Here is a 14,902-nt window from a genome sequence, read left to right as displayed (position 1 = left end):
ATGCCCTGGAGAGCGAAGGTCTATTGAATGAGCCAGAGAGTAGGGAGAGGGAATGGTGGTAGAATTGAAAAGGTAAGAAAGAAATAGTATTTTATTGGCTTTTGGTCTATTTTAATTCCACCTGGAAGAGGTGGCAACTAAACTGAGTCCCAAAGGATTGATCTAAGTGAAGGTTTGGGGGATCGTCAGCTCGGGGGTGAGTGAGCACCTTCTAGACAGAACACATCCACACAGGCTCAAAAGTGAGGGACATACAAGGAAGGCACGAGACCCAAGAGATAAGCAGAAGTGAGACCACGAAGGCTCTTATAATCAAGGCATGTCTCATCATCGTAGTAATTAGAGGGGCATTGAACAATTTTAAGCAAAATATATTAATCTATCTACAGTGTGGAGGGGATGCCATGTATTTCAAGAGCAGCAGTGTTAAAGGCATGGAGGAAATTGGCTATTCTCTTAGTTTCAGTTCAGCTCAGTCGCTCAGTCATGTCCAACTCTTTTCGACCCCATGAATCGCAGAACGCCAGGCCTCCCTGTCCATCACCAACTCCCAGAGTTCACTCAAACTCATGTCCATCGAGTCAGTGATGCCATCCAGCCATCTCATCCTCTGTCATCCCCTTCTCCTCCTGCCCCCAATCCCTCCCAGCATCAGAGTCTTTTGGAAGTGATAATGGTGATCTGAACTAACAGTAATACTGAGATGGAGAAAATTGGTAAATGTGAATTTGAAGGAAATAAGATGGTCAGGATATATTAGTTGATTGGATTTTGGACACAAGGACAGGGGTTGTTGTTTTCAGTCACTAATTGGTGTCTGACTCTTTGTGATCCCCATGGACTGCAGCACACCAGGCTCCCGTATCCTTCATCAGCTTCCTGAGTTTGCTCAAACTCACGTCCATTGAGTCCCTGATGCCATCCAACCATCTCATCCTCTGTCTCCCCCTTCTCCTCGTGCCCTCAATCTTTCCCAGCATCAGGGTCTTTTCAGTGAGTCAGTTGCTTGCATCAGGGGGCCAAAGTATTGGAGCTTTAGCTTCAGCACCAATCCTTCCAGTGAATGTTCAAGATTGATTTCCATTAGGATGGACTGGCTTGATCTCCTTGCTGTCCAGAGAACTCTGAAGAGTTTTCTCCAGCACCACAATTTGAAAGTATCAGTTCTTCAGCGCTCAGCCTTCTTTATGTTCCAACTCTTACATCTCTGCATGACTACTGGAAAAACCATAGCTTTATGCCAAGCTCCCCTGTCCTTTGACTATAAGGACAAATATGTTGGCAAATGAATTGCCTTGAGGATATGGTAGAGAAGTAATGAGTTCAGTTGTCGGACTCTCAAGTTTGAGTTGTCCTGAGGCTCCCAACTGGTGATATCCAACAGAAAGCTGAGTGGTTATATAAGTTTAGAGCTTATGAGGAAGATTGGGCTAGAGGTTAGACGCTGGTGAACTGTCGGCATTTCGAGGTAGCAATTAAAGCTATAAGCTTGATGACTGGGTAAGATAGGAATAGAAGATGTCTGAGTATAGATTGGTGTTAATGACAGTTAATGAATGAAGACGCGGTGAAGAAGAATAATATTGTTCCTGATTAATACAAGGAGATTGGGAGAAAACGTGGAGTGAGAATAGGCTGGCAGTGGAGGTTGTAGAGAGAGATAAAAATAGCTGTCCCCGTTAGCTGTCCGTCCCCACTGTGCTTGTCTATTATGTCAGCAAGAGGTTGGTTATGGGTCATATGTAGGGTGAGAGAGTCTTAAGAAAAGTGATAGGCTTGTGTTTACCCTTGATGTCGTTGGAATACACTATAGCATTGGCCAAGGGATAACTCAGTGATGGCTCAAATGAAGGAGACGTTCTACTTAGGACAGTAGAAGAAATCGTTTTGAGTTTTTTAAGATGGACTTTATACATTTCTAACCAGGGTATCCATATTTGGCTCCCTGTCCTTTGATTTCTCTTTTTCCATTTGGATAGGTAATTGTGATTGTTTCTAATTTCTAACATAAGGATTTGGGGGGATGTGTTTTCAGTAGCTGTATTATTTCTCTTCTGTGAAGCCAGGCCCTTCATGAGTGTTTTCAGTGTCTTCCTTTGTCTTCATGTCAAGGACTTGCTATTTCTTCCATGCCTACATTTTCAAATCCTCACCTTCCTTGTAGATTATTTCTATCACCATTAACGTGCTCTGAGACCTCCCATCTTTAAAAAACAAAAACAAACAAGAATATCCCTTAATTACCAACTGTGTCTTAATTGCAGCTCTGATTCTCAGTGTTGTGTTCAGTGCTAAAGTTCCAGAAGGTGTTAGCCATATAAACTGTTTCTAGCATGTTTCCCTCCTGGGCATTTTAACCTGTTCTGATCTGGTCTTACTCTACCCATTCACTGAAATTACTTTTTTAAATCTTGCCAATATCTCCTTGATGCCAGATTCATTAGCTATTTTCTGTTCTTATTCAGTCTTTCAAATGTGTTCAAACTACTCAGTATTTCCTCCATCTTGAAATGCTCTCGTGTCGTGACAGCTTTCTTAATGTTTCTCTTAAATATTTCACTGGGTAGTCCTTCCATTGTTCATGCCCTGATTTCTACGTATTTGTTGGGCTTGTTAGTACTGGACTACACTGTGCCTGCTGGCGTTGGGAGAACTCCTCCAGTCCTTTGGTTTTCAGTATCGTGTCTGGGTTGAAACACTTGGAGTGCCATTTGATATGCCCATTGAATGTGTCAGAGTCATCTCAAATATAATACATTACCAACCAAACTCTATTGCCATCACTGTAAAAACTATATTTTTCAATTGTTTTGTATCTCAGAAAATGAGAGGACCATTGGTCCAACTCCACAAATGAGAAAACACAGGGTCATAATGATGCTTCTCTCAGGTACTCCCCACACTTAATCCATTTGCCAGCCCTATCAATTTTATTTATAAAATATATTTCAAATCATGCATTTATCTCCATTTCTGTTGCCAGTGCCCTAGCCTGAGACACCATGATCCCTTGCTTTTGACCACTGCAGTAACTTCTCCAGGATTCTTTAATTTACCCCATCGATCCACCATGATATAAGAGAGTGATCTTTTAAAGTGAACACTGGATTATATAATTTTCCAGCTTAAAACTTGGCAGTGGTTTCCACGTCATTTAGAGGAAAACTGTACTCCTTGGCTTGGCATGAAAAGTCAAAAGCCCCGCATAGGCTGGGCCAGCCAACCTCTTGCAACACATCTGTCTGCCACATGGATTTCAGTTCTTGAGGCACACATCAAGATATTCTTCATCTTCTGATATTTGTGTGTTTTGTCGCGGCACAGGAGATCTCTATTCATGACCAGCTGTTTCTTAACAGTTAGAGCCTCTCAGAGGTCTTTGTTGATTTCCACCTCTAAATAGGTCGCACATTGTTCTTTATCAAAGCACCTTGTTCTGCCCTTCAGAGCACTTTGTATGTCATAATTATTTACAGGTATTACTCATTTGCTTGTTTGTTACCATCCTCCTTAGTGTAAGCTTTGGGAGATCACTCATGAAGTTTGTTCCAAACTCATTGTACCAACAGGATGCAGAAAATGTGATCAGTGAATATCTTTTAACCAAATGAGTTTATAGAGGAGTGAAAGTGTTAGTTGCTTAGTTGTGTCTGACTCTTTGTGACCCCATGGTGTCTCCATGGAATTCTCCAGGAAAGAATGCTGGAGTGGGTTGCCATTCTCTTCTTCAGGGGATCTTCCCGACCTAGGGATCAAACCTGGGTCTCCTGCATCACAGGAAAATTCTTTACCAAAATGAGCCACCTGGGAAGCCCATGAAGGGGTTAATTTCCCCCCAAATCTCTAAGAACTCTTATTCTAAGAGTACAGTTTGGAAATGATTCTTATGTCACATGCTATGTGCTGTGCTTAGTTACCTAGTCGTGTCTGACTCTTTTCAACCCCATGAACTGTGGCCCACCAGGCTCCTCTGTCCATGGGATTCTCCATGCAAGAATACTTGAGTGAGTTGCCATGCCTGTCTCCAAGGCATCTTCTCAACCCAGGGATCGAACCCAGGCCTCCCACACTGCAGGCAGATTCTTTACTGACTGAGCCACCAGGGATGCATGACCCATGGGGATTCTTAATTAAGAGACCTTAGATAGTTTACTTTATGTAAATGAAAGAAACAGTCACTTTAGAATTAGTTTGACTTGTGTTCCAAGGCCATCTCTGCTTCTTTTTCCCTCAGTGGTGTCTCTAGGGCTGGGACCTGGAGCAGGGTTGTTAATCACTGTCTCCTAGGCTTTGTGGGGTGCTTGATACCTGGACTTTTTTTAATGAATGTTGGTTTGACTCCTCTAAGTTGAAACATTCCAAATGGACTCAGTTTCCTTAGACATAAGCTGCTTGGATTGGTCTATAATTTCTAAGATACTTTAAAAAACTCTATGAGTAATGCTTTGCCAACCAAGGTCTGTCTACTCAAAGCTATGGTTTTTCCCGTAGTCATGCATGGATGTGAGAGTTGGATTATAAAGAAAGCTGAGTGCTGAAGAATTGATGCTTTTGAACTGTGGTGTTGGAGAATACTCTTGAGAGTCCCTTGGACTGCAAGGGGACCCAACCAGTCCATCCTAAATGTCCACTGGAAGGACTGATGCTGAAGCTGAAACTCCAATCCTTTGGCCACCTGATGCGAAGGGACTGACTCATTGGAAAAGACCCTGATGCTGGGAAAGATTGAAGGCAGGAGAAGAAGGGGACGACAGAGGATGAGATGGCTGGATAGCATCAGCAACTCATTGGACATGAGTTTGAGTAAACTCCAGGAGATGGCTATGGACAGGGAGGCCTGGCATGCTGCAATCATTGGGTTGCAAAGAGTTGGACACAACTGAGCGACTGAACTGAACTGAATATTATGAATCGAACTGGCTGCTTTGGACAATAATTGAGCAATTGTGTTATACATTTTTGCTAACCATACTGAAAATAATCCCTGAAATAATGGATCGCCAAGATTTTAACACCCATAAGTAATAACCCTATTCTTACCCAGTATTTGACGGTGGTATATGAATAATTCAGATTATTGATGAACAATAAAAAGATGTTATAGTCTTAGAAGCCTTGCTCTGCTATCTTAACAGCATGTATCAACACTCACATTTGCAGTGTGAGGCTTCTGAGTCTAATTTCAGTTCAATAATTTAGGAGAAATGAATAATAGTCAAAAGGAAATAGTATGAAAATTTTAAGTGCTTGGGAAAGATGGATGATAAAACAGCAGTGATTCTCTAGAAGTGTTCTTTTTCCCCTAACTGATAAAAAACAATAGATGATCCTCCAAAATGGTAGCTATGTGATTTGTCAAGGAAATTAGGTTGAGAATTTCATTCAATTCAACACACATTTATTGGCTTTCACTTTGTTCAAGCTATGTTTAAGCAGCAATAGAAAAAAAATTATATCAGATCTAAGAAGACCTCTAAATAGATGGATACTTGACATCTCAAATCAGAGTCACAGAGACAGTTACTCAGTTTCTACAGCGGTGATTTGTATGAGTTATTTTGTCTGTGCCTCAGTTGCCTACCTGTTTCCTAGGAAGGGTGATATTAAAAATATTCAACTTGCAAAGTCATAAGTATTTAAATAAGCAATTTAAAAATGTTCTCTTTTATTCCCTAAATAAACTAAACTACATGGTATTATAAATCTGTTTACCAAACAATATATGTCGCCTCACAAATGATTCATCGTCAGTCTCATAGTTTCTGAGTAATTGTTGATTTGTGGAAATTGCTGGTTTAATCTTTTGATTAAGGTTGTCACTCACTAAATAATCCCATGAGTCAATCATGATTTCTCATAGGTAATTGCATCAAATTTTTCCAGTGTTTCCCTCCTTCAATTCTTAAATGGAGAGTCATTAGGTGATTTATAATCTCAATAAGCAGAGTTTCTCTTAACATCAGTGTTATTGTTCATTCTCCCCCAGCTTCTGCTAAACTAACAGCAATTATAGTAAATTTTTCTATCTCTCATAATACCGCCTGACATTTTTATGTATTCAATATTTCCACTACTGACTGTCATTGAAATCATTTATTGAAAGAGCTTGAACTTGATGCTTCAGAGCAGAGAAGAGGCCCTGCAACAGAGTGCTTGAGAATACAGGCTCTTTTGCCAGCCTGCCTGGGTTTGAATCCTTGCTCAGCCCTTGACATTTGAAGTCACCACTCTATACCTTAGTTCCATCATCTGTAAAATGAGGATGATGATGATAATTCAAGTCAGACCTTTTGATAAGCTGCCCTACAATGATGTGGATTGGGATAGAGTACAATTAGCAGTTGGCCCCCGTCCTCCCAGGCAGAACTTCTCATGTGAGTGGGCTGAAAAGCTGGAGCAGTCTGCCTCATCTATGAGGTGAAGGGTCTGGTACCTTCATCCCAGTAGAGTTTCTGCACTGACCTGGAGGTATGGACAGTAAGCAGGTTCCTGGACTTGCAGCCATAGGCCCCTAAATTGTTTATATTGATACCTGGACAGACAGCTGCCATCAGTGGGGCATAGCCCAGTTTTCTGACTTTGTGGTGGAACCCAATGGCATTGTCCAGGCAACATGGTTTATTTTCAGAAGAGAGGTCCAGAATTTTAGAGACCTGTTATGCCCAGAATTAACATTCTAATTTCTTAATAATGAGGAGGTAGAAATGGTGTGCAGTGTTGAGGGCATGGAGGGTGCTATGGTAGCTATGGAGGAGCCAGAGGGATGGTAGAAGCACCGAACTGCAATTTATCAATCAGTATAGACATATTTCAATGTTTTTACCAACTCAGGGTTTTACTAGTACTTATCAACTCTATAGCACCTCTATTCACAAAAATTCTCATGAAAATTAAAATTATTATTATATGTAAGGCATTTTTTAAATTAATTAGTTTAATTGGAGGATAATTACAACATTGTGATGGTTTTTGCCATACATCAACATGAATCAGCCACGGGTACACATATGTCCTCCCATCCTGAATCCCCTTCCCACTTCCCTCCCCACCCCATCCCTCTGGGTGGTCCCAGAGCACTGGCTTTGAGTGCCCTGCTTCATGCATCAAACTTGCACTGGTCATCTATTTTACATATATTAATATACATGTTTCAGTGCTATTCTCTCAAATCATCCCACCTTCTCCCACCATTTGCCTTCTCCCACAAGAGTCCAAAAGTCTGTTCTTTACATCTGTGTCTCTTTTACTGTCTTACATATAAGATCATCATTGCCGTCTTCCTAAATTCCATATATGTGTTAATATACTCTGTTGGTGTTTCTCTTTCTGGCTTACTTCACTCTGTGTAATAGACTCCAGTTTTATCCATCTCATAAGAACTGACTGAAATGTGTTCCTTTTTATAGCTGAGTAATATTCCGTTGTATATATGTACCACAACTTCCTTATCCTTTTGTCTGCCAGTGGACATCTAGGTTGCTTCCATGTCCTAGCTATTGTAAACAGTGCTGCAATTACCACTGGGGTATGTGTGTCTCTTTCAATTCTGGTTTCTTTGGTGTGTATGCCCAGCAGTGGCATTGCCGGGTGGTATGGCAATTCTGTTCCCAGTATTTTAAGGAATCTCCACACTATTCTCCATGGTGGCAACAGTTTGCATTCCCACCAACAGTGTAAGAGGGTTCCCTTTTCTCCACACCCTCTCCAGCATTTATTGTTTGTAGACGTTTTGATGGCGGCTATTCTGACCGCCTTGAGATGGTACTCATTGTGGTTTTGATTTGCATTTCTCTGATAATGAGTGACGTTGAGCGTCTTTTCATGTGTGTATTAGCCATCCGTATGTCTTCTATGGAGAAACGTCTGTTTAGTTCTTTGGCCCGCTTTTTGATTGGGTTGTTCGTTTTTCTGGTGTTGAGCTGTGTGAGCTGCTTATGTATTTTGGAGATTCATTCTTTGTCAGTTGTTTCTTTTGCTATTATTTTCTCCCATTCTAAAGACTGCCTTTTCCCTTGTTTATTGTTTCCTTCATTGTGCAAAAGCTTTTAAGGTTAATTAGGCCCCATCTGTTTATTTTGTTTTTGTTTCCATTACGCTGAGAGGTAGGTCATGGAGGATCTTGCTGTGGTTTATGTCAGACAGTGTTCTGCCTATGTTTTCCTCTATGAATTTTATAGTTTTCAGGTCTTACATTTAGATCTTTAATCCATTTTGAGCTTATTTTTGTGTATGGTATTAGATATGTATTTTAAGGCATTTTAAAAAGTGCCTGACACAGAGATAGTACTCAAGAAATGTTAACTATTATTATTAGCTTCTTTCTGAGAACAGTGTAAGAATTGTGTCCTTATTTTATTAAACTGCCACAGTAGAAAAAGCAAGACAAAAACTAGACTAATTAGTAGGACTATTATACTTCTTTATATCTTATTATAGTTAAAAGACCATTGTTCCTCCAGGATCTTTGTTAAGTTTTAATTTAAATTGGTTTGACATAATGAAGAGAAGTAGATGTGACAATTTGGAATTGATAATGCTAATGCTTGTTAGAGGTATCTTTGTCACTCTGAATTTCATGTCTTAACATTTTTTTTCTTGACATTGATGTTTTCTGTGTCCCTCCTTACTTTGAACAATGCCTGGATAGTAGGCATTAGGTAAGTATTTGCACGGAGAAGGCAATGGCACCCCACTCCAGTACTCTTGCCTGGAAAATCCCATGGGCGGAGGAGCCTGGTAGGCTGCAGTCCATGGGGTTGCGAAGAGTTGGACACGACTGAGCGACTTCACTATCACTTTTCACTTTCATGCATTGGAGAAGGAAATGGCAACCCATTCCAGTACTCTTGCCTGGAGAATCCCAGGGACGGGGGAGCCTGGTGGGCTGCCATCTCTGGGGTCTCACAGAGTCTGACACGACTGAAGCGACTTAGCAGCAGCAGCAGCAGCAGCAAGTATTTGCAATTGAATATATATTAGAGGGCCTACTTTAAAGGGAAAACATAGACTGTGGGCTGACAATACAAATGTTAATTTCAGGTAAAGTATGTGTTCTTAGAAAAGGACAGGATAAAAACATTAACAAGTATTTTAGGTGAATTGGCCTAAGAGAGATGAATTGTGTGTAGGTTACTAGGGTTTACCTGTAGCATTAGGCCTGAAGACCACTTTCTCTCTTATAAAGCATCCCAACAGCTGGGTGACATGTGCTTCTTGAGTGATTATCTATTTAGAAGGAAAAGGACCTTCCATGTTTCCTACAGCACAAGCCAAGAATGGGGGTTCCCAGGTGGTGCAGTGGTAAAGAACTCACCTGCCAGGGCAGGAGATGCAGGAGACATGGGTTGGATCCCTGTGTTGAGAAGCTCCCCTGGAGAAGGAAACAGCAACCCATTCTAGTATTCTTGCCTGGAGAATCCCATGGACAGAGGAGCCTAGGGGGCTACAGCCCCTGAGGTCACAAAAGAATTGGACACAACTAAGCTACTAAGCAGAGAAGGCAATGGCACCCCACTCCAGTACTCTTGCCTGGAAAATCCCATGGATGGAGGAGCCTGGTAGGCTGCAGTCCATGGGGTCACAAAAGAATTGGACACAACTAAGCGACTAAGCACACACACAAACAAGCCCAGGATAGACCTTGGAAACTGATCCCATTCAGAATACCTAAGGACAACCTCATTACAGAATTTCACGATATGCCCATGTCTCTTGTCTTTGTCATCAGTTTTCTTCAGCGTTTCTCTTCCTTTACTTTCGCTGGTTAAAAAACAAACAAACAAACTCTCAAATCATGAGATCTATTTCTTTCTGAGAATTTGATTTCTTTAAAATTCTTCCTAACACAAATGTTGAGTATGATGCTTGCCTGGCACTTATAAAGCATTAAATACACATTTGTTTTCTAAAATGGATGTCTTTGTCCTTCTCTCCTTCACCTCCTTTCTTTAAGAATATTTCTTACCCGCCTCAGTTACCTCCCAGCCCAAGGTCACAAACCTAACCATGTTTTTACTAAGAAGAAAGCAGAGTACCAGGAATTCATTACAGGCATTTGTCACCAGGAAGCTGCAGAGAGAAGGCATGACTGATGGTTTCTGCAAACATGAAAGATCACCAAAGATGGAGACTTAGCTTCGTTTTCCCAAGTGGATTCGTGTTTATTGTTAAACAGATCACACAGGCACATACTTGTTTTTGTGCTAAGATGGGCTTAAATGATTGTTCATGGAAATCTCTACTCTTAAAACACTTAAAAAAAAAGAGTTCTGGAGTTTGCAGATTGAAACGTATTCATTTACTTTTGTTTTCCCACAGAACTTTGTGCGTCACCACTGGGTGCACAGGCGTCGGCAGGAAGGAAAGTGTAAGCAGTGCGGTAAGGTAAGGCGTTGCCCTGCGTGGCCGTGCGTCGCAGGAGGGTGTGCAGGCCTTGGCAAGCACCTGAGGTCCATGAGTCCCATCACCTGAATCCAGGGCTCAGTACGTCACTTCCCTTCCGAAGGCCTCCTTCCTTTAGGCCTCCTTCCCTTAAGGTGGGCTTCCCTCGTGGCTCAGATGGTAAAGTGTCTGCCTGCAATGCGTGAGAACCGGGTTCAATCCCTGGGGTAGGAAGATCCCCTGGAGAAGGGAATGGCAACCCACTCCAGTGTTCTTTCCTGGAGAATCCCAGGGACAGGGGAGCCTGGTAGGCTGCCGTCTATGGGGTCGCGCAGAGTTAGACACAACTGAAGCAACGCAGCAGCAGCAGCAGTCATTACTTCTACTGCATTTTCATAGAGGATTTGATTTCAGTTGTGCCTGGTGGTTTCCCCCCTTTTCTTTCATTTAAGCCTGAATTTTGCTATGAAAAGCTGGTGATCAGAGCCACAGTCAGCGCCAGGTCTTGTTTTTGCCAACTGTATACAGCTTCTCCATCTTCAGCTACAAGGAATGTAATAAGTTTGATTTCGGTATTGACCATTTGATGATGTCCATGTGTAAAGTCGTCTCTTGAGTTGTTGAAAAAGGGTGTTAGCTATGACCAGTGCATTCTCGTGGCAGAGTTCAGTTAGCCTTTGCCCTGCTTCATTTTGTTTTGAAGATTTCACCCAAAGATAGGCACAATAAAGGACAGAAATGGTAGAGCCCTAGTAGATGCTGAAGGGATCAAGAGGAGATGATGAGAATACACTGAAGAATTGTACAAAAAAGATCTTAATGAATTGGATTGCTACAGCTGAGTGGTCATTCACCCACAGAAAGACATTCTGGAGTGTGAAGTCAAGTGGGCCTTAGGAAGCATTGCTGTTAATAGTTAGTGCATACGATGAAATTCCAGTAGAACTGTTCAAAACCCTAAAGGAGAATGACATCAAGGTGTTGCATTCAATATGTCAGCAAATCTGGAAGACCCAACAGTGGTTGTAGACTGGAAAAGGTCATTCCTCATCCCAATTCCCAAGAACGGGAGTACTAAAGAATGTGCTAACCATTGGACAGTTGCACTCATTTCCCATGCTAATAGTTTAGTTCAGTTCATTCATTCAGTTGTGTCTGACTCTTTGCAACCCCATGGACTGCAGCACACCAGGCCTCCCTGTCCATCACCAACTCCCAGAGCTTGCTCAAACTCATGTCCATTGAGTCAGTGATGCCATCCAACCATCTCATCCTCTGTCATCCCCTTCTCCTTCTGCCCTCAATCTTTCCCATCATCAGAGTCTTTTCCAATGAGTCATTCCTTCACATCAGGTGTCCAAAATATTGGAGTTTCAGCTTCAGCATCAGTCCTTCCAATGAATATTCAGGACTGATTTCTTTTAGGATGGACTGGTTGTATCTCCTTGCCATCCAAGAAACTCTCAAGAGTCTTCTCCAACACCACAGTTCAAAAGCATCAGTTCTTCGGTGCTTGGCTTTCTTTATAATCTGGCTCTCACATCCTTACACGACTACTGGAAAAACCATAGTTTTGACTAGATGGACCTTTGTTGGCAAAGTAATGTCTGTGCTTAATGTGTTATCTACGTTGATCATAGCTTTTCTTCCAAGGAGCAAGTGTCTTTTAATTTCATGGCTGCTGTCACCATCTGCAGTGATTTTGGAGGCCCCCCCCAAAAAATAAAGTCTTGTCACTGTCCCATTGTTTCCCATCTATTTGCCATGAAGTGATGGGACCAGATGCCATGACCTTAGTTTTCTGAATGTTGAGTTTTAAGCCAACTTTTTCACTCTCCTCTTTCACTTTCATCAAGAGGTTCTTTAGGTCTTCTTCGCTTTCTGCCATAAGAGTGGTGTCATCTGCATATCTGAGGTTATTGATGTTTCTCATGGCAATCTTGATTCCAGCTTGTGCTTCATCCAGCCCAGCTTTTTGCATGATGTACTCTGCATATAAGTTAAAATAGCCAGAGTGACAATATATAGCCTTGATGTACTCCTTTCCCTATTTGGAACCAGTCCTTTGTTCCATGTCCGATTCTAACTGTTGCTTCTTGACCTGCATACAGATTTCTCAGGAGGCAGATCAGGTGGTCAGGTATTCCCATCTCTTTAAGCATTTTCCACAGTTTGTTGTGATCCACAGAGTCAAAGGCTTTGGTGTAGTCAATAAAGCCAAAGTAGATATTTTTCTGGAACTCTCTTGGTTTTTTGATATTCCACTGCATGTTGGCAGTTTGATCTCTGGTTCTTTTGCCTTTTCTAAATCCAACTAGAACATCTGGAAGTTCATGGTTCACACACTGTTGAAGCCTGGCTTGGAGAATTTTGAGCATTACTTGCTAGTGTGTGAGATGAGTGCAATTGTGAGGTAGTTTGAGAATTCTTTGGCATTGCCTTTCTTTGGAATTGGAATGAAAACTGACCTTTTCCAGTCCTATGGCCACTGTTGAGTTTTCCAAATTTGCATTCATATTGAGGGCAACACTTTCACAGTATCATCTTTTTTTTTAAATTTTATTTTATTTTTAAACTTTACATAATTGTATTAGTTTTGCCAAATATCAAAATGAATCCGCCACAGGTATACATGTGTTCCCCATCCTGAACCCTCCTCCCTCCTCCCTCCCCACAGTATCATCTTTTAGGATCTGAAATAGCTCAACTGGAATTCTATCACCTCCACTAGCTTTGTTCGTAGTGATGCTTCCTAAGGCCCACTTGACTTTGCATTCCAGGATATCTGGCTCTAGGTGAGTGATCACACCAGTGTGATTATCTGGGTCCTGAAGATCTTTTTTGTATAATTCTTCTGTGTATTCTTGCCACTTTTTCTTAATATCTTTTGCTTTAGTTAGGTCCCTACCATTTCTGTCCCTTATTTGTGCCAGTCTTTGCATGGAATATTTCCTTGGTATCTCAGATTTTCTTTAAGAGATCTCTAGTCTTTCCAATTCTATTGTTTCCCTCTATTTCTTTGCTAGTAAGGTCATGCTTAAAATCTTGCATGCTAGGCTTCAGCATTATGTGAACCAAGAACTCCAGATGTCCAGGCTGGGTTTAGAAAAGGAAGAGGAACCAGAGATCAAATTGCCAACATTTTGCTGGATTATATAGAAAGCAAGGGAGTTCCAGAAAAACGTCTATCTCAGTTTCATCAACTACACTAAAGCTTTTGACTGTGTGGATCATGACAAACTGTGGAAAGCCCTTAGAGAGTTGGGAATACCAGACTACCTTACCTGTCTCCCAAAAAGCCTGTAGGTGGTTCAAGAAGCAACAATTAGATCCCTATATGGAACAACTGATTGCTTCAAGATTGAGAAAGGAGTATGACAGGGCTGTCTGCTGTCACCCTGTTTGTTTAATCTATATGCTGAGCACATCATGAGAAATGCGGGGCTGGATGAGTTGCAAGCTGGAATCAAGATAGGCTGGAGAAACATCAACAACCTCAGATATGCTGTTGATGCTACCCTAATGGCAGAAAGCAAAGAGGAACTAAAGAGCCTCTTGATGAGGGTGAAGGAGGAGTGTAAAAGAGCTGGCTTAAAACTAAATATTAAACAAAACTAAGATCATGGCATCCAACCCCATTACTTCATGGAAATGGAAGGAGAAAAGGTGACATAGTGACAGATTTCCTCTTCTTGGGCTCTAAAATCACTGTGGATGATGGCTTCAACCATGAAATCAGATGATTGCTTCTTGGCAGGAAAGCTATGACAAACCTAGACAGTGTGTTAAAAGCAGAGACATTACTCTGCTGAAAAAGTCCCTATAATCAAGGCTATGGTCTTGCCACTACTCATGTGTCATTCTGAGAGCTGGACCTTAAAGAAGGCAGAGCACCAAAGAATTAATGCCTTTGAATTGTGGTGTTGGAAAAGACTCCTGAGAGTCCTTTGGTTGCAAGGAGATCAAACCAGTCTATCTTCAGTTCAGTTTAGTCGCTCAGTTGTGTCTGACTCTCTGCGACCCCATGAATTGCAGCATGCCAGGCCTCCCTGTCCATCACCAATTCCCGGAGTTCACTCAAACTCACGTCCATCAAGTCAGTGATGCCATCCAGCCATCTCATCCTCTGTCGTCCCCTTCTCCTCCTGCCTTCAATCCCTCTCAGCATCAGAGTCTTTTCCAATGATTCAACTCTTCACATCAGGTGGCCAAAGTATTGGAGTTTCAGCTTTAGTAACAGTCCTTCCAAAGAACACTCAGGACTGATCTCCTTTACGATGAACTGGTTGGATTTCCTTGCAGTCCAAGGGACTCTCAAGAGTCTTCTCCAACACCACAGTTCAAAAGCATCAATTCTTTGGCGCTCAGCTTTCTTCACAGTCCAACTCACATCCATACATGACCACTATAAAAACCATAGCCTTGACTAGACGGACCTTTGTTGGCAAAGTAATGTCTCTGTTTTTGAATATGCTGTCTAGGTTGGCTATAACTTTCCTTCCAAGGAGTAAGTGTCTTTTAA

The 14,902-nt window shown here is 41.7% G+C and overlaps 1 protein-coding gene across 2 annotated transcripts in view; it reads left to right on the top strand.

The window, feature by feature from the left end:
• Positions 1 to 14,902, top strand: part of DGKI (diacylglycerol kinase iota) — a 515,206-nt gene that overhangs the window by 231,642 nt on the left and 268,662 nt on the right. For both annotated transcript variants that reach the window (XM_061414831.1, XM_061414832.1), the window contains exon 6: positions 10,318 to 10,383. In XM_061414831.1, coding sequence (XP_061270815.1) covers positions 10,318 to 10,383 — 66 coding nt within the window. The remainder of the gene's footprint in view (positions 1 to 10,317; positions 10,384 to 14,902) is intronic.

This window comes from Bos javanicus, chromosome 4 (assembly GCF_032452875.1).
Source record: "Bos javanicus breed banteng chromosome 4, ARS-OSU_banteng_1.0, whole genome shotgun sequence".
NCBI classification, from domain to species: Eukaryota; Metazoa; Chordata; class Mammalia; order Artiodactyla; family Bovidae; genus Bos; species Bos javanicus.
The sequence above is the reverse complement of the archived record's forward strand: the minus strand, read 5'-3'. Positions and strand labels throughout refer to the sequence as shown.